Source organism: Phragmites australis, chromosome 3 (genome assembly GCF_958298935.1).
Source record: "Phragmites australis chromosome 3, lpPhrAust1.1, whole genome shotgun sequence".
Lineage (NCBI taxonomy): Eukaryota > Viridiplantae > Streptophyta > Magnoliopsida > Poales > Poaceae > Phragmites > Phragmites australis.
Genome location: NC_084923.1, coordinates 34763267 through 34787283, shown reverse-complemented (window position 1 = coordinate 34787283; position 24017 = coordinate 34763267). Strand labels below are relative to the sequence as shown.

General features: G+C 42.1%; 1 protein-coding gene across 6 annotated transcripts; it reads left to right on the top strand.

Annotated features, from left to right (window-relative positions):
• Positions 1-3322: 3322 nt before the first annotated feature.
• On the top strand, positions 3323-9338 carry LOC133912869 (BTB/POZ domain-containing protein NPY4-like). 6 transcript variants are annotated; one of them, XM_062355815.1, is made up of 6 exons: positions 3323-3649; positions 3937-4109; positions 4810-5325; positions 6598-6667; positions 7237-8421; positions 8496-9338. In XM_062355815.1, the coding sequence occupies exons 3-6, from the start codon at positions 5264-5266 to the stop codon at positions 9075-9077; spliced, it is 1899 nt and encodes a 632-aa protein (XP_062211799.1). In that variant the 5' UTR covers positions 3323-3649; positions 3937-4109; positions 4810-5263; the 3' UTR covers positions 9078-9338. The 6 variants fall into 6 exon arrangements, with proteins under 6 accessions (XP_062211799.1, XP_062211796.1, XP_062211795.1 ...); XM_062355812.1 differs by having other exon boundaries at positions 3323-3760; XM_062355811.1 differs by lacking the exon at positions 3937-4109.
• Positions 9339-24017: the final 14679 nt, after the last annotated feature.

Below are 24017 nucleotides of genomic sequence, written 5' to 3'. Positions count from 1 at the left end.
ACTAAACTTGGGCCCTTCTAATATTAAGATTGACTGGGAAGTGACATATGTTAATCTCTAGTAGTACAGGGTGCTCATTTTGTTAATGCTGCTCATTTTGGTCTCATGTGTAGATGTTTCATTCTTAAATTACTACAAGGGGTGGTTTGATACAAACTTATATACAGTAACATGCTGCTCTTTTTTTGGGTTTTGGCTAACATGTATTGTTGTATGGTGACAATGATATTTTAACCGCAATGCATCCTGCTATGAATTTCAGAGTTGTGCTTCACTCTTTTGTAATTATTTGAATATTCCTTTGGTTTTATACCATGTCACTACAGGGTGAGCACTTATCTGAAGCCAATTAAAATCACATATGTTTTCCTAGTGCATAATATTGTATGAGGATGTGAGCAGCCCCTAAGGGTATACCCTTTCCACGTCAGGCTTCACGTTTGGTTTTCTTGCCATGTCAGCAACCCATGGGCCAAGTGACTAAGTTCCCTAGAGCTTGAAACTCTAGGGAAAGGATTCTTTCCCTTGGGTTTAAGAAAAAGACTCTAAAAAAACTTTTCTTTTCTCACAAATCTCTCCCTAGAGGGTGTTCCCTAGAGTTAGCACTAGGGAAACATGTTTCCTATGGTTTTTTAGCTCTTCCCTAGAGTTTATGGCATTAAAGAAACTGTTGAGTTCTAGTAGTGTGGGGAGAGAGAATATGTTATGTTGGTTTTTTTCTATTAGCGGGTGCTTGTTTTTTTTTTCACGATATGACTTCAGTCATCTTCTTCTATCGGTTCTTATCTACTTTTATTTCTTTTTACACCTCTCGTATTGAATTATGTTTCTATTTTTTCTTTTTTTCTATTATATTTTACATCAAAAGATCATTTGAATTGTAACTTTTAACTCTTAAATGCATGTAGGGTTCAATGAACTTAAGCATTAATCAAATTGTATTATTTGTTATTTTATTTTATTTTGTTTTTTAATAATGGCATATCTTAGTAATAGAGAAGCATGTATAGAGATATTTTGGGTTTAATTTTTTTAATGGTAGTGATGGGTAATTTATAAACATGTATATGAACACTTTATTTTTTATATGATTAACGTGACAATTTTTAGATCTTAAGAGTGAAAGAGGAGACTTCTTTTATTGGCCAATTACTAATATAATAGATGATTTTTTGAGGTAACTCTACCTAATCAAATTGTAACTCGACTATTTTGTACAACTAACCAACTCATGCAACACATCACAATATAACCCCGATTAAGCATCTCTCCCTATCACATTTTCCATTAGGTTATGATACTTCCGTCCACACATCTATTTTATGAACCAGCCAAAACTAGTTACGGTAACTGAAAAATATCGGACATAAGAGAGGACCAGTATGATTAGCCACATCGGCGGCACGTCAATAATTTGCAGCTGCAGCTGTATATACTGTAAAAATATGATATGGTCCTAGATTTTAATTGTTGTAATCCTATTTCTTGCATTCTGTACCATCGAGAACTATCTCATATATATTCTCGGTCACATATATATAATGATAATTCATCGGCCATGAACGCATGCTTTTGCAATGAAAATACATTTGATAAGCACGCGACGCAACATTTGAAGAAATTTTCCGATCCTGTCTAGCCAACAGCGGTTTTTTCAGCCCAACACTTCCGAATATAGGTACGCATTATCTCATGGAAAACCTGCTGCTTTTTCTGTGACTGGTCGAACGGAGCTGGCACATCATATCTACGGATCAGATATTCGTTCTCCGGTGACTTTAAATTTCTACAGGGGTAAAACGGAAAAAGAAAAAAAAAGGCAGAGATCGAGCACTATGGACAGATGCGCCAGCAGTGTCTATTGTCGAGAAAACCTGTGTCCCCTGCTGGTAGCGACGGGGAGTGTTTTGTCTGCCTGCTTAAGGCCTTAAAGCTGACCAGGATAACTACAGCTATTTTCTGTGGCCAATATGTGTTATATACTGACGCATAAAAGATGAGCCAACGGAGAAAATGGCTCCATCGATGGGCAGCATGTGGACGCCATACACGGCAATATAATGTCTTTGTTGGAGAGCAATTGGCCGGAAAAAAAAAGAAAATGATGGACATTAAAGACCACATTTGTCGTCATTAGCGATGCTAATTAATCGGGGTGAAGTAATGGTGAATATAAGTCGTAAGTGATATTAATATTATTAATTGTTGAAGAAATGCAGGACACGGAATTATCATGAGCCATTGGATGAAGATGTGGATCGATCGGATGGTTAGAAACGACTACTTACACTAAAATCGGCGGAGGTGAAAAGAAACTAAAAATGATCATAAGGAGAAATTTTCACCTACAATGGATGAAAACTATGGGAGCATATGTACTTTCTTGCCTTCTACAAACTGAGCCATACTTTGTTCCTTAGATAAAGACAAAATGATTTCATAATATGGAGCTAACATAAATATTGCTTATCATTTTCAGTTGACATGTGTATATTGGAATAATTACTGGCCTAACTTTACAATTCTGACGCTCAAACTAAGTGGTTGCCTTTAAATGTGATAGCACAAATTCCCAGGGATTGGCTGGAAAACAGTTAAATTTACAGTATATATCGTTGAAAAATATGATTTTGATCAGTGAAAAGTCGGTTGGGACAGTTCACACGAAACGCACTGTTGGACCGAAAATCACATACGGAGACGTTTTTGTTGCATGCAATTGATTGCTTTTGCGACAGCTTAATGAATTGTGGCCATTTCTCGTGTAGATATTTCGTCCTGTTTCCCCGGCATGGCTGTCGTACTGGCTTCCTAAAGATTACTTTTACTGACGAGAATTCTTTTATGAAGATATTTTTTTAAAAAAAATCATAATTTTTATCATAAATTTTTTGAAGACATGATTCTTTCATTTCCTTTCACGAATCTTTTTGAAGAAAACTATTAAAAACAAGAGAAAATAAAGATAATAAATATAGAGAGAGGAATCAGAAAAAAAACGAAATAAATGAAATATGATTAGAGGTGGTCTTAGACTAGTACGATTAATGTTAGATCGTATTTCACAACTGATAATCCTTTCTCATAGGTTTCATCTGATTTTTTTTCCAATGCAGAGAAAAGGAAGCTGAATTCCAAAAGTATGCCTACTCTCTTCTCCTACAAATTTCACCAATGAGGAACCTATCACGAAAATTAAACGAGAAAAAGAGATATAATTAAAAAACTGGGAGATGATTAATAAATCCAGCTACATGCTAGTGTGCTAAATAGGGGAGAGAAAGAGGGGCCGGAAACAGCAAGAGGAAGGAACATTTTAGAGGGAGGGGCATAGCAGTCCATTCACAAGCCCACCCTATGCACTGCAAATTTGCATTGCCGTCCCACCACAACCCCACGAGCTCTTAAGATAAACCAAATCCATTAGCACCAGAGCAGAGGTGAGCAGATGCAACTTGCTCTGCAAGACGTAGCCGATGAGCAGCGAGCGATCAAAAGAGAAAGCACAATTTGATTGCTTCCTTCCTCCCTTAGCCCCCTTGTTGGTGTCTGTTTGTCTCCTCTCTGTGTTGTGCCCCGCCCTGCTGTTCTGCCACTGTTCGTTTCTCCTGGAGCAGTTCTTGTAGGGCACCGGAGGCAGAGGAGGAAGGTGAGCTGCTGCTTCTTTTGTCGTCCTCCCTTCTTCCTCACTCGTTTTTTTCCTTAATTTTCAAGAGGAGATTTTGGGATTCATTTTAGCGTCAAGCAAGCTCAGTGAAAGGTTTGCTCTTATCTGGATCACATTTTTTCTGCATCGAATTTTTTTATTTCTCTCGAATCTGACGGTGTTTTCTGGTGGTACTGGAGTGAGTTCGGTAGGAATGTTTCTTGATGTTGGTTTGGTCATTTCCTCGTCCTGAAAAGCTGCCTCATCTTTTGCCCTCTCCCTTTTTTTAGTTCCCTCGGAGAAGAAATCGTGGTTTTCTGGTATGATCTTTGCGTGGTGGCGGGCAAATAATCGGCCCCAACAAGCCCCTCGTTTCTCTTGCCTTTCTCCCCAAATTCTTTCTCGCGCTGCCTCCCCTGATCTTCTTGGCACCGGCGGGAGGCTCGTCTCGTGCCCGGCGCAGGTGCGTCACGCCATTGCCATCGCCTCATCCTTCCCGCTGCTCCTCCGTGCCATGTCCTGCAATCCTGCAAATCCTTTGGTATATTGCCGCAAGATGAGTCTTTTTCTCTGTACCAATTTTTTTTTTTTTGGGTATCAATTAGGTTGAAAAGACTTATACCGAAGTTTCGCGAATACCAATTATTCTTCTTCCTTTTTTCTTTCATGGCGTGGAAGTGGAAGCGGTCGAGTGTGTGTGTTTGTCGGTGTATATACTGTTACGTGAGTATTTTTTTTGCCTAGCGTCACGGATGCGCAATGGGATCAACCTAGAGAAGTTCTCCCCATAGTTTTGTAAGATTTGCTCCTAATTTTCTGCTCCATTTTTTTGTTGTTTAGCTGAAATTATCATTTTTTCTCTCTCTCAATTTCCTTGCGCGCGTTCCAATCCTATTGTCTACGAGTTTTTTTTAAAAAAAAACCTAAAACCTGTGGTCTGTGGATTGCAATTCTTTAGTCACCGTTTGACTGCTCTCATGTGCTAGATCCTTATTAAAAAAAATCCCTGTTGCAACCCGTTTTACCATTCATGTGCTTGCTTGCAAATTTAACCAGATAAGATTCCTCCCTCACTGGTGCTTGTTCCCATGGTCTCCCAACATTGAGTCGCCAATTATTCCCGCTGTCCCCTGACCACGAGATGCTGTCCTTGTGCTCTGCAGGTGCTGCCGCTCCCTCTGCCTGCGCGGTGTGAGATCCAGCTCGGCGGAGGAGGAGTTCTTGGCCTCGAGGCGGACCCAGATCTTGATGCAGATGCCGAGCAGTTTACTGATCTAGAGGAGGTTTCTGGTTGGGTTGGGTTGGGTTCTTGACCCGATTTGGTGGGCGCTTTGCCACTGGGATAGGGGGACAGTTAGGCCTGCTGGATCTTTATCACTAGTTGTTGGTCCTGTCCTTTCCGTTAGGGGGCTAGAAGCATTCACATGGCAGCAGCCACCGGCTTGGTACTTTTTTGACGGGTTGGTTAAGCTCTGTGGGGTTGTTGTGCTGCTTCTTGCTTCTCATTTGGTGGTGATTGGTGAGGGGGGAGAGGAAGAGGAAGAAGAAGAAGAGCAAGGGAGAACAAAAGAAAAGGATTTTTTTTTCTTTTTTCGGGTTATTTTTCGGTGTGGCACAATGAAGTATATGAAGCTTGGATCGAAGCCGGATACCTTTCAGACAGAGGGAAACAATATCAGGTTAGTTGATCTGTTCCTGTCTTGGCTCACAGTTCTTCAAGATATAGAGACATTTCTTTCTTTCTTTTGACTGGCCATTCTAGAATTTGTTCTTGTTGGTCTACGCCACTTCCCCACTACCAGTCATGTTGCGCCGAATGTTAGTTTGATGAGTTGTTCTAGAGATTTTGTGTTACGGATTCTGAGATCCATTTCACTTGATGGAAACAGGGCTTGGTAGAATTAATTCCATTTTCCTGACCAATTTGTGTCTTAAATCTTGATATGCATCTTGAATCTGCTATTGGTTCATGGTTTAGGGGATCTGCTTTTGGCACTTTCGTGAAAAGAAAAAATCTAAATCAATGAAGTTGCTCAAGGGGCCAATCAGACTGGTCACATATAAGATCAGCTGTGTGCGGAAAAGAGGGTCTAGTTTTGTAGTTTTCTGTGCTTTGTTTCTTAAACCAGAAGGAAAGGAAGTGAGAATACCCCGTAGGTGCTATTACTTTGCTTCCTATTTGTTTGGGTTTAGGGGTCTGCATGGAACTTCCAATAATTTTGAAGTATTGAAAACTAGTGTTACTGATTTAGAACGCCACTAAATTTTTAAATTGGGACTGCAGCCAATTAACGTTTTGGATTCATTCCTTATATCAAAAATTTGTTGGATTAGTTCCATCTTCTCAAAGTTATATAACTACTGTGTTTCATAGCTTCCACTATACTATATGTGGCTTGTGTGCCAGTGTTATTAAGGTGTGGATTTCCTTCTCATTTAACAATTGCCATGAAACTCATGGCTTGGCATGCTAAGTAGCACATCTTATGGTGACATACAGATGGCTAACTGTCCAACTCATCTTCTTTATAGGCTAAGTTGTCCTTGATTCTTTCCAGTGGCATATTTTCTTAAAGTTCTTCTGTACTTTGGAGGCTTGTGTCGATTTACTCATAGGAGTGCCTTTATCTAGTTTGCTTAGTATTGACCTTTTGGGTGAGTGGATCGGTTGGTGACATTGTGGTCCATCATGTAAATTTAATTCTCGGAGCTCAATGAGTTCTCTTTACCTCTTGATATGTCCTATTTGTTGTATTATCATTTTTGTTGGACCTTAGCCCTAAAAAATGTTGGACCACATATCAGTTCAATTAGTTATATATGTCATGCACACTGCTACTACATTTGAAGTTGCATTTGCCTTTTCTAGTTTTGCTTAGATCTGGTACTTGGGTAAGATTGCAAATACTCTGGCTTCATGCTAATTTTAACTGCGTAATCATGCTTTTCAGGTTTGTTGCAACAGAGCTGGCAACAGATATTGTTATCTCCATAGGGGACGTCAAGTTTTATCTTCACAAGGTATCAATTTCTTCATTTTCACACATTATTAGTCTCAGGATGCATTGAACAAACTAGACTGTACATCACACCACTGCCAAAGTGCCCATATTGTGGAAGAGTTATATTTCGTGCCACCTGAAAATATTAGGTGGGCTTATGAGCTATGAGATAATCCTTTTTGTGTTTCTTATCCATTGACACATCATATCCTATTCCTTTTGTTTGGATATTGCATCTTCAGGTCCATGAAAGCTTTGAGAGTTCCCATGTCTTTGTTTAGCATGTACTCTTGTATTACAACGGAAGGAAATCTTTATACATGTGTTACTACTTATGCTTTTTAACTTAAATAGTAACAAGTGTACCTTGGAAGAACTAGGTATATGTTTTAATTAAGACGGACACTGAATTTTTAGCTGACAAGGACTCAAACTTGGGTGGTGGTGTACACTAGTATTGAGAAGGGTTCATTTTCTTAGTAGCTGGTTCATATCTAATGCATCTTTGTTCTATGTTAATCAACTAGTCTAGATGCTTTTTATGTACTGAGTAAAAAAAATCACATCATCTGTTCAAATTATTTTCAGTTCCCTCTTCTATCGAAGAGTTCACACTTGCAAAGATTAGTGGCGTCAAGCAATGAGGAGAAAAATGATGAAGTGGATATCTCTGACATCCCTGGTGGATCTTCAGCATTTGAAATTTGTGCTAAGTTCTGCTATGGCATGGTTGTAACACTCAATGCATATAATGTCCTCGCTGCCCGCTGTGCGGCTGAGTATCTAGAAATGTTTGAGACCATTGACAAAGGAAACCTCATCTACAAAATTGATGTGTTCTTGACAACAAGCGTATTTCGCACCTGGAAGGACTCAATCATAGTCTTACAGAGCACAAAGTCACTACTACCTTTGTCGGAAAATTTGAAGGTAATCAACCACTGCATTGACTCTATTGCATCCAAGGCATCAATTGATCCGTCAGAGGTTGAATGGTCATACACCTACAACAGGAAAAAACTCCCATCTGAGAATAGTATCGACACTCATTGGAATGGTGTCAGGAAGCAGCAGATAGTACCTAATGACTGGTGGGTTGAAGACCTTTGTGAGCTCGATGTGGATTTGTACAAGCGGGTGATCATGACCATCGACGCTAAGGGAAGAACACCGGCTATAGTAATTGGAGAAGCACTGAGGGCGTATGCATACCGGCGGCTGCTTGGTTCCCTAGAAGATGCTGTAAGCAATGGAGTGGATTGCACAAAACGTCGTGCAGCTCTTGATGCTATCGTATTTCTCTTGCCCACTGAGGAAGGTTCAGTGTCATGTGGTTTTCTTCTTAAGCTGCTAAGAGCTGCATGCTTGCTGGAATCTGGGGAGTCCCTTCGCAATAACTTGATCAAGAGAATAGGCACACAATTGGATGGTGCTTCAGTTTCGGACCTCCTTATACCAGCAAATACAGGTGAAAACAGTGTATATAACATAGATTTGATCATGGCAATAGTGGAGGAGTTCATGTTGCAGAGTAGTGATAATGGCAAGGCGAATTTTCAAGAAGATGAAGAAATTGTGGAGATTGAGAACCTGACTTCTGTTTCCAGCACGTCAAAACTGGCAGTTGCAAAGCTGATTGATGGATATCTTGCTGAGATTGCCAAAGATCCCAAACTTCCTCTTCCAAAGTTGATTGTGCTTGCTGAAATGGTGTCTTCTCTACCCCGACCAACACATGACGGGCTCTATCGAGTCATTGACATGTATCTGAAGGTATCTCTTGCTGTTTCCACGAGTATTTGCATTGTTGGGAGTTTGAAAATTAACACTGCTTTACATGCTTACAGGAGCACCCTAGCCTATCAAAGAGTGAAAAGAAGAAATTATGCGGATTGATGGACTGCAAGCAGCTGTCGCAGGATGCGTGCATGCACGCTGTGCAGAATGAGCGCCTCCCCTTGCGCGTGGTTGTGCAAGTTCTCTTCTTTGAGCAAATCCGAGCGTCAGTTGCGTCTGCAAGGAGTGACCCTTCAGCTGAGCTTCCCTCCACTGTTCGCTCTCTTCTTCCCAGAGAGAATGGCAACTCCATTGGCAGCTCCAGGTCAGCTGCCACAACGACAACGGAGGAGGAATGTGGGGTCCCGACATCGAGTGACATAAACTCATTCAGATCGATGAGGCTGGCCAACAACAGCGACAGCAGCGAGAGGAGCAGTGGCAGCAGTGACATCAACAAGAATGGTGAAGACAAGAGTGCCGCGGGGAAGGCAAAGGGAATGCTGATGCCAAAGAAGATACTGAGCAAGCTCTGGTCTGGCAAAACGAGCGCCGATGACAACAGCAGCTCAGACACGACGGAGAGCCCTGGGTCCATCAACCCGGAGGTGAAGTCCACGCCGTCACGGATCACAAGGCATTTGTTGCCCTAGTTGCCGGGGTTAACTGAGCCACAGCCATTGTTTTGTTCTTGCTCTTGGTTTGCCTTTACTTGAAAGTAGTAGCAATCTTAGAAGTGGAATACTATTACTGGGCTATTGGCTTCACTTGTCATATCGCCAATTAGTTTTTAGCATGGAAAAATGCTGGTAATTGGAGTAGGCTTGGTCATTGGTGATGTTTTAAGCAAAGTTTCAAGGGATAATGCTGTATTTTTTCGATGGAAATACAAAGAAAGTACAGGTCTTACAATTCGTCACTGGTGTTTTTGCAGGGGAAGTCATAGTTTTTACAATTTGCTGTAATATATAAATCAGTTACACGCATATAACTTATATACTAAAGCTCTAGGCCTTGGCGCGCTTAGGGATCGAGGCGATGTAGTTTCTTGTAGTGCGCCTATGACAAGTGGGTCCTAGTCCCGCCGCCTCATGTGAGGGCTATTTGATTTTCCAGTAAAATGGTAAATTTATCATTAGGTCCACTGTCATAAAGTTAAGAGAACTTATTTGTTATCCTCAACAAAGAATTATTACTCTAGTGGAATGATAAAAAGTTAATATTTCCTCGCGTGAAGGCTAGAGAGTTCCAGCGCCTCTCGGCGAACTCCGGCCGTCGGCCCAGGAGTTCCCATTACCACCCTCTCCCGCGTTTCCCACGCTTGTCGAGGCCCAGCCGAGGGAATCGCCTGCGAGCTCCTCCACCGGATCCCCGTCTTCTCAAGCCCCTTCACCACCCGGAGCTCCCGCGCGTCTGTCTCCCTCCACGCCGGCTGAGCATCACCTCCACCTTGCCAATGAACTACGGGCTGCGAGCTCTCCCCGCCCCCGACCAAGCCACGATGAGCTTCGTCGTGCTCCCTTGAGCGTCGCGCGCCCCTTCCCTCCCCACAGCACCTTGCCGCAGTGCACCCGACCGCCGCCGCACGCTATGGCCGCCACCGAGCTAGACGCCACTACACATGTTGTCGCCGGTGGCTCTGCAGACTCCAGTCGGCGGGCCAAATTTCATCGCCACCTCCTTCTTCGTCGCCCCACGCCGTCGCCTCTGCCTCCTCTCACGTCGTCGCCACCTGTGGAAGCTGAGCCAGGGATCTGCACAAGCAAGATAGATCTAGGCAGCAGTGGCTAGACCCGCGCACGAAGGCGTCATGCGAGCCATGCCCTTGGCGGCGCGCTGGCTGGGAGCGGTGGTGTACCTCCCCACTACCACAGCAAGGCAATACGTCATTATAGTATTTGGTTCCCTTGCCTGCCCACTCCTATCATATTCTCCCAAATGGTGAACAGCACAGTCCGGCTGCATCGACCCGCCTTCTTGAGACTCGATTCCTGGAGGGAGGAGCTCGATTTGGGTGGTATGTTTCATGATTTGAGTGGTGTGGTGCTCGATTTGAGCGTGGGAAGGCCGACGCCATCCTCCATCCTCCATTGCAAACCTGTTCACCTCGCGCCTTCGAGTTCGTCCCCTGCATTGATGAGGTCGTCCCTTCCACTATGTTGATGATGTCGCTGTTGCTCTTGCTGCAACCGGTCGTAGCGACCATCCAATCTAGAGTTTCCATTTTTTGAGGATGTTGAAAGAGATCTTACTGACCCTGATGATCTGCTTATTTATCACCACCAATAGCAACACCAGGTGAGCTGTTGTGGGTATCTTTTAGCATTATAGTGCCAGACTTCATTGTGACCTAATTGACTCAATTTTGCTTTCCTCAGTTTATGCAGGATAGTGTTATATGCAGTCTACTTGCATGTCAAGATATCAGCCTTTTGTGCACTTTGGTCGGCCTGATGTATCTATGAGGCCATCTTCTAGACCGGTTATTTATTGTACCCACATTATTAGCTAGCCTGAATGATGTATTCTCATTGCTACGACAATGCTGGCTTTATGATTTATCAGGTGATCATGTCACTAGGTTATTACATTGCATGTTATCTATATGTTTCAGTAATTTCTTGAATATACTATGAAGGTTAAGTTTTTTTTTTTTGGGTGGAACTGTGGCACCACCTTGTCTAGATGAAACATTGAAAGTTGACTACATCTTTCTCCTTCAATATATCATCAAGAACATGACAATGGAAACTGCAAGGTATCAAGGTAGTGATGCATTGGTAGAGACCTGAGAGATTTAGATCAGCTTCTTAATTCCTGGAAGTGGGAGCAAGGTGTTGCTGAAAACTCTCACCATTTACCACAACATCGTAGGGTTTCTATGGTGACTTCCTATTTATATTGTGTTATCTCTTGCTGCTTAGGTAATACTCTCTTATCTTATAGGATGCCCACAAATCAAGTGATGCAGTCGTAGCATTGTGATTCTACATGTTTTAGTCTGCCTCACTATATCCATTATGCAAAGCTAATGTGGTTGAAACAAGTGATGCATAGCGATTATATATCATGTGTGATGTCACTTTCGTTTCCTTGATCATCTAAAAATTCTGGTCATATGCTTTTGCAAGTTGTTTTTACTTATTTCACTATCGTCTCCTCCCCACGCCATCGCTTTCATCTCCCCGGCCTGGGTCTACACCGACGAGGTGAGCACTGCCTCTTCGTTTCCTTCCCAACCTGGCCACCAATTACATTTCTTCAAGACAGGAGCAACAAAGTGCGCCATTCTTCCTAGTGGGTTCATATTTAGGCCAAATTGTCTTAAATTTCTGAGGTATATCATATTATCAGCTTTTGATATTTTCAATATGAACAGTACTGCTTGCACACAGGTGCAAGTTGTGCTCCCTTAACCTGCCTGAGTTGAGACTTCACCCGGATTATCCTTACTATATAGGAACTTGAAATCAAAGTAAATCTAAGCAAGTCTAGTTTGATCTACGAGTTACCACCGGCTCTATAAGATGTATATGCTCCTTTTCAACAACAACCTGCACTCAAATACTCACAAGCAACGAGATTGGGGCAAATCCCCAAATATCAATTTGAACGAGTAAAGTGCAAGAAAGTAATAGAGACAAGATTTGTTCCCGATATTTGGCCACCTCACAAAGAAGTGCCTACGTCTCCGTTGAGGAGCTCACAAAGAGTCGGGTCTCTTTCAACCTTATCCTCACCCAAGCAACCATAAAGATCGAGTTAGGGTTCTTACTCAAATCACGGGTGCTACAAACTTCCCGTGGCACTCCACAAAGATTAGGTTCTCTATGGGTTACTCCTTGCTGTCTAGAAGCACGAAGCTTCAAGAGTAAAGAATACAAATCACAGTTTGGCAAAGAACTCAAATGCTCAAAGATTGGATTTTTGCTCTCTTGCTCTAGATTTCACTCCACAAACCCTAACTCTCAAATCTTGCAAAGATCAAAGCACTAGAGGGATTTGGGAGGGCCATTGAATGCTTTTAAGGAGGTTTGTTCGCAGGTAGCTCAGCAGCATTGAATGAAGGGGGTGAAGAGCTATTTATACCCTTCCCCCCAAAACTAGCCGTTATAGTGCTTTTCGAACAAACTCGGAATATTCGGGTTCACCCGGAGACTCCAGGTAGCATAGAAACACACGCACCAACCCTATTAGAAACTAGCCGTTACAGGACTTTACACTGACCCGGAGTATCCAGGTTCACCCGGAGACTCTGGGTAACACTTGTGAAACAGCCAAGAACTCAGTCCGCAGGATGCCCGGAGGGTCCGGAAGCATCAGGACCCGGAGATTCCGAACCAACTCGGAGACTCCGGCTTTAGCACCTTCGATAGACAGAGACTTCGGACCAACTTGGAGGATGCTCAGACTAACAGCATCCAAAGTATCCGGGCTAACCCGGAAACTCTGGGCTCAAGCTTTTATCCCAGACAGAGACTCTCTCTCGGAGTCTCACTCGGAGACTCCGGGACACCACCAAAATCCGGAGTATCCGGGCTAACCCGGAAACTCCGAGCTCAGACTTTAAGCCAGACAGAGACCTTCTCTTGGAGTCTTACTCAGAGACTCCGAGACATTAACAGAATCCGGAGTATCCGGGCTAACTCGGAGACTTCGGGCTCAGACAACTCTGCCCTTTTTCCCGGTATCCGTGAGTGATTGTGTCTCTCAATTTTTTGGTTCTAAAAAGATACTTTGAGCACTGAGACATCAGCAAGACTATCAAAATGCATCCCTCTTAACAGTACGATATTTCTAAACTCATGTTCAAAAGTAAAATTAATTAAACCCTATTGAGTTTCTTCATACCACTTCTCTTTTCTTTTTGAGGGACACCAACTTCTTTTAACCTTTTAAAAGGGACTAAAATATGTTCATAATCTCAATAAACTCATTAGTCCCTTAATCGTTTGTCATCAATTAACCAAAACCCACAAAGGGGCCTAGATGCACTTTCAAGCAACTCATGGCATCACACTAGCACAAATATAGTATTACAAATTTTAAAAGTTCAACTACAAGCACACCATATATAATTAATCACAATTATTACAAATGTCTTAAATGTCCAATGGAAACAATGAAGAGTTCAATAAAGAAGCAAGGCAGGACACAAGGATTTCTCTCCTCTTTTGGCATCAAGCACCAAAAAGGAAAGAGAAACAAGATGAAGATCTAGTCGCTGTCCACTTCAAAGTCGTCGTCTCCATCATCATCGGATCCGTTTCCATCACCATTGTTGTCCGAAGAGCTCGCTTCGGTTTCTCTCAACTCTTCTTCCTCCTCTTCGGTCTCCCCATCTTCAACATCTTGTGCACGAGAAGGACTCTCAGCAGCTGTTTGGGCCTCATCATACCAAGCCCATGGATTTTCAAATTCCGGCTCGCTAGCTTCTTCTTTGGTTACAATGGGAGAGCAAGGGAGCTGAATTCCCAAATGAGTATGAATTTTCTTTTGCCTTGCCTCTATCTTCCTCATCCTCACTTTTGTCTCTCTGATTTGGGTGGCATTATGAGTGCAAACTCAGAAGATGGCCTTAAGAGCACTCTTTATGAATGATTGAGATCCACGTGAGGGAGGTGCACGCTTTGGAGCCATCCTTTGAGCACTAGGAGCTGCGGGGGGAGGTGAAGGAGGAGGGGATGACCTTGTGCTCACAATCCTCATCCGATATGGTTCATGCTTAACTTCCTTGAAGAAGTTCTTCTTGGTGACCCTCTCTATCATATGCATGATGTACGGAGCATAGGCACAACTTTTGTTGGGAGTGTAAGATGTAATATGAATTTCCTCCCAAACAAAATCAATCACACTGAAGGGCTCGCCCACATTTGACATTCGAGCTAGTAAGTTCATTGATATGCCTTGAACATTTGTAGCATCACCACTCTTAGGATTTAATGTGAGTCAAAATAAGTTGTTCAAGTATTTGTAAAAGGGCTTCATCCCAGTTGTTGTACCATGAATCACCCTTCCATGATCTAGATACATGAAGTCCATATCATCAGGGGAAAGTTGATTTTCATTTTGGATCTTTGTGTTATGCAAGTCACGAACATCAAATCCAAAAATGTGACCAAAAGTTTGATATGTGACTTTGTACTTCTCTCCCTCAATTATCCAAAACATAGATTGATTTTCCTCGTGATCATAAGAGAGAGTTGCATAAAATTGGGATATTACTTCCACACTCCAATCACACTTCAAGCTCATAAAGTTCTTGATCTTCTTCTCTTCACAAGCTGCAATCACTGCATTGAATGTTGGATCATTCTTTCTCTCTATGTAGTCCCAATCTATCCATTGCATAGGTGTGACTGGATTTTTCTTTTTGAGAATCACGCTTTCATAGAAATGTCATTCCAAAAACATGGATCTACCACACTCTTCTCAAATTCATACAGATCATCACTTCTGTCCTTTTTGCACTTAGTTGACTTCTTCATATAATCAACCATTTTCATTGGCGCTTGATTTGATGAATGAGTCTTGTAGGGTCTATGAAGCTTCAGAGGGGCCAACACAAGATCCTCTTCTTCAATCTCTTCTTGTCCGTGGGCACTAGAACCGGTGTCCATGGCCTTTCCTTTCCCTCTTCCTACTGTCATTGGGGTTGTTCCCCTTCCTCTGCCTATTGCTGCACTTGATGTAGCTCTTGCTCTCATGGCTTGCAGTTTTGTTAACCTACGAGGCACGTTTGCAGTTTATGCCTGCTCATCAATGTGAATGCCACTTGACTCGAATCGTAGAGGAGGAGCATTACTTTGTCCTTGAGTCTGTGGATCACTCTTTTGCTTCTTCCTCCATTCATAGCTATGACCTTCGTTACGATCCATTTCAAAAGATCCTGAGGTACACATGAAAGGCATATAAGAGATAGGAGAAAGATTGCTAGAGAAAGGAATTGAAGATTTGAATGCTGACTGCCAGAGGCTGATCCGAGCCAACCCGGATACTCCGGGTAGCCAGACCCCGGGGCAAACTTCTAGGGTTTGAGAGATTCTTCCACCACATTGCAAAACCCTTAAAGGAGATGATTCTAGGAAGGATATGGGACATCTTCACCAAAGGGATTTGGCTCTAGATCAAACCATTAAGAGATCGGGTGAGATGTACCTTTTAGGGCAAAGGAAGCACCAAAGAACGATCCGGAGGGAGGGCCGGAGATTCTGGCCTAGAGTTGATGAAGATTCGAAGAAGATCTCCAAAAACCCTTGGTCAAAGCTTGAGATCGCTGGAGGTATCTTCTCACGGTGAGAGGGAGGAAGAATGAGTGAAATAGATGGAATGAGGTGAAGAAAACTATTCGGAGATCTTTATATACTGGACAACCCAGAGACTCCGGGTGGAGTTTGAAGCCGAATAGAGACCCTTTCTCGGAGGATGACCCGGGCCCTCCGAGTTGAGTGACAGAATCCGGATACTCCAGGTGGACCCGGAGATTCCGAGTTCTGTCAACAGAACCAGAAGCTCGCAGATCACCTCCAGTTCCCAGATACTCCGGCCTAGCCCGAAAATTCCGGGAACTAGAGAATTTACAGGATATATTTAGAGCTGAGATTTGATGAGAGATGAATTGTTGGACATATAAGACAAATATTTACCTCTTGTGATCAGCCAACAAGCAACATTACATAACTATGATCACAAGTAGCAAAATATGATCCAAAGATCAAAGAATCAAATTTTTCAAAAATATCACACAAAGAATTTTTCGCAAACTTCTATCTACCAAAGCTATAAATCTACAACAAATAATTGTATGCAATATATCAAGCCATGTTGCGAGAATCTAGGATATTAAGCTCACATCTCAACTCGCAAAACCTTCGCTCATCTAATGGCTTTGTGAGGATATCGGTTAGTTGTTTCTCGGTTCTCACATGGCGAATATCGATATCCCCTTTGGTTGAGTGGTCTCTCAAGAAATGGTGACGAATGTCTATATGTTTGGTTCTTGAGTGTTGCACGGGGTTGTTGGCTATTTTGACGGCACTCTCATTATCATACAAAAGTGGAACTTTGGTCATATTGTAGCTGTAATCTCTCAAGGTTTGCCTCATCCAAAGTAGTTGAGCACAACAAGCGTCCGCAGCAACATACTCGGCTTCAGCGGTGGATAAGGCTACGGAATTTTGTTTCTTTGAAGATCAAGACACTAAGGACCTACCCAAGAATTGGCAAGTCCCGGATGTACTTTTCCTATCCATTTTGCAACCGGCATAATCGGAATCCAAATAGCCGATAAGTTTAAAGGATGAACCTTTAGGATACCATAAGCCAAGGTATGGAGTGTGAACCAAATACCTAAGAATTCTGTTAACGGTCATTAAATGGCACTCTTTTGGAGCGGCTTGAAATCTTGCACACATGCACACACTAAGCATTATATTAGGCCTAGATGCACAAAGGTAGAGTAAAGAGCCAATCATGGAGTGATATACCTTTTGATCTACGACATTGCCTTCTTCATTTAGATCGAGATGCCCATTTGTCTGCATAGGGGTCTTGATGGGCTTGGCATTCTCCATTTCAAACTTCTTAAGCATGTCCTTAATATATTTGGTTTGACAAATGAAAGTTCCTTCCTTGAGTTGTTTGATTTGAAATCCTAGGAAGAACTTTAGTTCACCCATCATTGACATCTCAAACCTCTTGGTCATGATCCTACTAAACTCTTCACAAAACATTTTATTAGTAGAACCAAATATAATATCATCGACATATATTTGGCAAATAAATAAATCATTATCAACATTTTTAATGAAAAGAGTAGAATCGACTTTGCCTATTTCAAAGCATTTCTTGATAAAAAAATCACTAAGACATTCATACCATACTCTAGGAGCTTGCTTAAGCCCATAGAGCGTCTTATGAAGTTTGTACACATGATGAGGACACTTAGGATCTTCAAATCCAAGAGGTTGCTCCACGTACACTAATTCGGAGATTGGTCCATTGAGAAAAGCACTCTTCACGTCCATTTAATATAGTTTGAAATTATGATAAGTAGCATAGGGAAGTAATTTACGAATTGACTCAAGCCTAGCTACGGGAGCATAAGTCTCACCAAAATCCAAACCTTCTATTTGCATGAAGCCTTGAGAAACCAACCTTGCCTTATTTCTTGTTATGATCCCGTTCTCATCTTGTTTGTTGCGGAAGACCCATTTGGTGCTGATTATGTTTTGATTTGGTCTTTCCACCAAACTCCAAACTTCATTCCTCTTGAAGTTATTTAACTCTTCTTGCATGGCCATCACCCATTGCGGATCTCCAAGAGCATCTTCCACCTTCAATGGTTCCAAAGAGGAAACAAAAGAGTAACATTCACAAAAATTTACAAATCTAGAACGAGTGGTTACCCCCTTTTGTATATCACCAAGTATATTGTTCACGGGGTGATTTCTTTGGATACTTTGATGAACACTTGGGTGTGGCACTTGAGATTGGGGTTGAATGTCTTCTACTTCATCATCATCAAGAAATTTGTTGAAGTCGTCATGAGCTTGATCTTGATCTTGATTTTGATCTTGATTTTGATCTTGTATTTGAGTTGATGTTGATGGCTCTACTTGAGTTGATGAAGACAGTTGATCTTGACCATTATTGGCCATATGTTGCTCTTGGGACTCTTAAGGCTCGATTTCACCAATTGTCATCTTCTTGATTGCTTCGCTTGGAATTTCTTCATCACCTAAAACATTAGGATCAACTTGCTCCACTTGGGAGCCGTTGGATTCATCAAATGTCACGTCACGCACGATTTCAACACAACCGGATATTTTGTTGAAAACACGGTAGGCGTAGGCATTTGATCCATAACTAAGCATAAAACATTCATCTACTTTATGAGCAAATTTAGAACTTTTTGCTTTCTTATTAAGAATAAAATATTTGCTACTGAAAACTCTAAAGTAAGATACATTTTGCTTGTTACCGGTTAGAAGCTCGTAGGTGGTTTTCTTCAAAATCTTGTGGAGATATAACCGATTGATTGCATGACATGCGGTGTTGACGGCCTCCGCCCAAAATTGATCTGACACCTTGTATTCATCAAGCGTAGTTCTTGCCGACTCTATGAGGGTTCTATTCTTCCTCTCGACAACCCCATTTTGTTGAGGAGAGTAGGGTGCTGAGAACTCATGCTTGATCCCTTCTTCATCAAGAAATTCTTCAACTTGAGTGTTCTTGAATTCGCTTTCATTGTCGCTTCTCACCCTCTTGATCTTCACATCGAATTCATTTTGAGGTTTTCTCACGAATTTCTTAAATATGGCTTGTGTTTCACTTTTATCATGCAAAAAGAATACCCAAGTGAAATGAGAATAATCATCAACAATAACTAAGCAATATTTGTTACCGCCAATGCTTATGTAGGTGATTGGTCCTAATAGATCCATGTGAAGAAGTTCCATTGGCCTTGTGGTCGTCATCACATTCTTGGCAGGGTGAGGAGCTCTAATTTGCTTTCCCGCTTGACAAGCACTGCAAATTCTATTTTTCTCAAAATAAACATTTGTTAGTCCTAGGATGTGCTCCCCCTTTAGGAATTTAGACAAATTCTTCATGCCAACATGGGCTAGTCGGCGATACCATAGCCAACCTATGCTAGACTTAGCAATCAAGCAAGTTTTAGGCCTCACTTTATCCTTTGAAAAATCAACAAGTTTACCCTTCAACCTACCGATGAAAGCTATTGAGGTGTCCTCCCTTCTAGAGATGGTCACACCCTCATTAGTAAAAAGACATTTGTAACACATCTCACATAATTGTGACACAGACAACAAATTGTAACTACGAGATTTAACTAACAAAACATTTGAGATAGAATAATCATTGGAAATAGCAATTTTACCTAGACTTATTACCTCTCCTTTTTCATCATCACCAAAAATGATGTTTTCATATGGTCCTCTATCTTCTTCAAATGATAAAAACATACTCTTATCTCCGGTCATATAATTTGTACATCCACTATCGATCACCCAACTTGATCCACTGGAGGGGTATGCCTACAAAAAAAGTTTAAGCCTTTGTTTTAGATACCCAAATTTGTTTGGATCCTTTCATGTTAGTCACAAGCACTTTTGGTACCTACACACTCCTTTTCATAACTCTATCTTTTGTGCGGACACCAACATATAGAGCAACCACTTTACCACGATGGTTCCTCTTGAGCATATAAGAAGCATAGAAAGTAGATTGTGGCGCATGAGTCTTTGGTTGCTTCGCTTGAGAGGTGTGATCGACTTGCTTACCTCCCTTGATGAATTTGAGGCACTCCTTGTCATTGATCACTACACGCTCATTTATCTTGCTTGTATGCGTGTCAAATCCAAGGCCTTTCTTTTGCTTATTGTCTTTGGCCTCAATGGTCTTATATAGTGCATCATTTGATTTATAAGTTTTGATGCACCCATACTTAACCAAAGCATTTAGCCTCTCATTTTCCTTTTGTAATGCTTGCAAAGATTTAACATTAGTAGCACAAGCATTTACATCAATGTTATAGCAATGAGAACAATCATTGCTTGTGGAAGCACTAGAGAATAAAATTGCATCATTAGAGAGGGATGAGCTATTCTTGAGGATATTAATTTGCACTTCAAGAGTTTTATGACTTTCATCCAAACTTGACAATTTTTCTTGAAGCATAGAATTGCTATTATCAAGACTAGCAATTGAGCTATTGGCCAAATTTAGATCTTTGCTCAATTTCTCAACTTTCTCCTTCTCTTTAGCAAAGAACTCCTCGAGTTCAAGGTTTCTCTCCTTTTCAAGGATGAGCAAATCTTCTTGCTTCTCGAGGATCTCTTCTTGACCCTCTATTGTTTTCATAAGTTCTTTTAATTTAGACATGGCATTCTTGCTAAGACCTTTAAACATGCTTTCACTACAACTATCACTATCACTATCACTAACTAGAAGCTTAGGATGTGATTTTACCTTCCACCCTTTTGCCATAAGACATTTGGGGGTGTCGTCGTCGCTCATGTCGCCGAAGAGTGATTTTGTTGGTGTAGAGGCGTGAATGGCGATGGTGGCGACTCCTTCATCATCAAAGTTGGAGTCGGAGTTTGAATCCCACTCCTCGCCAATATAAGCTTGACCCGAATACTTCTTCTTGTATGTCTTGTACTTATCTTTCTTGAATGGCCTGTTCTTTTTTTCATCTTTGTCTTTGCCCTTCTTTTTGTTAGGACAATCGGCTATAAAATGGCCAACTTCGCTACACTCATACCATGCCCTCCTGGATGTTTTTTCTTTTGGGTATGTCTCTTTTGTACTTGCTATAGCCTCCTTTCTTCATGAACTTCTTGAATTACTCATAAAGAAGGCTATCTCTTCATCATCGGAGCTTTCATCTTCACTTGAGCAAGATTTTTCAATTTGTTTGCTCTTGCTTGCCTTGAAAGCAACTTCCTTGTTCTTGGAGGTGGAGCTTTGCTTGGCTAGATTCTTCACTTTATTTGCTTCCTCTTCCATTAGCTCATGAGCAAGTATTCTCCCAAGTACATCACTTGGGGTGAGCCTTTTGTAATCTCTTCTTTCACGAATGAGAGTGACCAATGTTGGGTTTCTTGGTGCGAATGCTCTAAGTAACCACCTCACCACCTTGTGATCATCAAGTTCTTCACTTCCAAGCCCTCTAATATTATTAATCAACACCATCATCTGGTCATACATGGCTTGGGGGGTTTCATCATCCTCCATCATGAATCTCCGCAATTTTCCTACAAGCAATTCTATCTTAGATTCTCTCACACTAGTAGTACTTTCATGGGAGACTTGGAGTGTATCCCAAATTGCTTTAGCCTCCTCAAGCCCATCCACCTTGTTGAACTCCTCGGGGCTTAAGGCACTAAGTAGAACGCTTGTTGCTTGAGCATTTCTATATATTGCTTCCTCTAGTTTGGGTGTGAGCTCCATGTCTTCCGCTAGAAAGTCAAGACCTACACACACGATCTTCCAAATGCTCGGATGGAGCGAGATTAAATGCATCTTCATCTTGTGCCTCCAAGCGGCATAATGAGTACCATCAAAAAATGGTGCACGCCCGGAGCACGAAGATGAAGTTGTTAGAAGGAAAATTTAATTTGCTATAATCAAAATTAATTTTAACTCCCTTTCTATCTTTGGAGCCACTGGCTGTTGAGGAATCTCCTGTATCCATTTGCCTTCTCGAGCCACCACCCGAAGTTTCACCTTTAAGACTTCTCGGGCTTTTCTCTCCGGATGCCGACATCTTTAAATCCTCCAAACGGTTAAGCCTTGTAGGAGGTTAGGCTCTGATACCAATTGAAAGTACTTGATATCGACTAGAGGGGGGTGAATAGTCATTTCTGAAAAATAAAATTTTGCAACGGATCAGACAGTGTCCAGAAACTTTGGCTCAATCCAGATACTCCGAGTTCCGGAGTATCCGTGTTCACCCAGATTATCCAGACTATACAGGAACTCGAAATCAAAGTAAATCTAAGCAAGTCTAGTTTGGTCTACGAGTTACCACAGGCTCTATAAGATGTATATGCTCCTTTTCAACAACAACCAGCACTCAAATACTCACAAGCAACAAGATTGGGGCAAATCCCCAAATATCAATTTGAATGAGTAAAGTGCAAGAAAGTAATGGAGACAAGATTTGTCCCCGATGTTCGGCCACCTCACAAAGAAGTGCCTACGTCTCCGTTAAGGAGCTCACAAAGAGCCGGGTCTCTTTCAACCCTATCCTCACCCAAGCAACCACAAAGATTGAGTTAGAGTTCTTACTAAAATCACGGGTGCTACAAACTTCTCGTGACACTCCACAAAGATTGGGTGCTCTATAGGTTACTCCTTGCTGTCTAGAAGCGCGAAGCTTCAAGAGTAAAGAATGCAAATCACAGCTTGGCAAATAACTCAAATGCTCAAAGATTGGGTTTTTGCTCTCTTGCTCTAGATTTCACTCCCCAAACCCTAACTCTCAAATCTTGCAAAGATCAAAGCACTAGAGGGGTTTGGGAGGGCTATTGAATGCTTTTAAGGAGGTTTGTTCGCAGGTAGCTCAGCAGCATTGAATAGAGGGGGTGAAGTGGTATTTATACCTTTCCCCCAAAAACTATCCGTTATAGTGCTTTTTCGAACAGACCCGGAGTATCTGGGTTCACCTGGAGACTTCGTGTAACACTTGTGAAGCGGCCAAGAACTCAGTCCGGAGGATGCCCAGAGGGTCCGGAAGCATCAGGACCCGAAGACTCCTGACCAACTCAGAGACCCCAGCTTTAGCCAAGAACTCAGTCCGGAGGATGCCTAGAGGGTCCGGAAGCATCAGGACCCGGAGACTCTGGACCAACTCAGAGACCCCGGCTTTAGCACCTTCGATAGAAAGAGACTCTTTCTCGGAGTCTCACTCGGAGACTTCGAGATACTAACAACATCCGGAGTATCTGGGCTAACCCGGAAACTTCGGGCTCAGGCTTTTATCCCAAATAGAGACCCTCTCTCGAAGTCTCACTCGGAGACTCTGGGACACCACCAAATTCCGGAGTATCTGGGCTAACCCGGAGACTCCGGGCTTAGACTTTAAGCCAGACAGAGACCTTCTATCGGAGTCTTACTCGGAGACTCCAGGACACTAACAGAATCTGGAGTATCCGGGCTAACCCAGAGACTCCGGGCTCAAACAACTCTGCCCTTTTTCCCGGTGTTCGTGAGTGATTATCTCTCTCAATTTTTGGTTCTAAAAAGATACTTTGAGCACTAAGACACCAGCAAGACTATCAAAATACATCCCTCTTAATAGTACGACATTCCTAAACTCAAGTTCAAAAGTAAAATTAATTAAACCCTATTGAGTTTCTTCATACTGCTTCTCTTTTTTTTGAGGGACGCCAACTTCTTTTAACCTTTTCAAAGGGACTAAAACCTGTTCATAATCTCGATAAACTCATTAGTCCTTTAATCATTTGTCATCAATTAGCCAAAACCCACAAAGAGGCCTAGATGCACTTTCAGGCTCACTCTCTGGCAAGGTGAGCATGGGCATCGAGGCAGCTGGTAAAGCATCCAAACGCATGATTTCTTGCTTCGCCAAGCAAAACAAGCCGCAGCAAAGCTACCAAACACGCCCTTTATGCCCCCTGCAAGCTTGCAAGGCCCCATTCTGAGTAAACATTGGGCTGTCTCAAGTTGGCGCCGATAGCCAACAACCAAATCAATCAAATAGGTGATTAAATCTCAAAAACAAATAGCCATTAATTTCTTATGCACCCACTTTAAAAAGTCTGGAACCCATGAATAAGATGAGGAGCCTTATGTGGAAAGCACGCGGCCGACTAGCACGCAAGGCCTCAGGACTCGCCCCCCAGCACCTTATGGCCTAAAGACATGGCCCGCAAGCACACGCAGAGCGTAGCCTACCATGTGATTGGTTTTATTCCACTAAAAAAATGTGATTGGTTCTATTCCTCCTAAAAAAGGGGGAAAAGTCCATTTTTGACCTCTCAACTTTTGAGTTTGTCTAATTTTGAACCTCAACTCTAAAATCGTGTAACTTTTACCCTGCAATC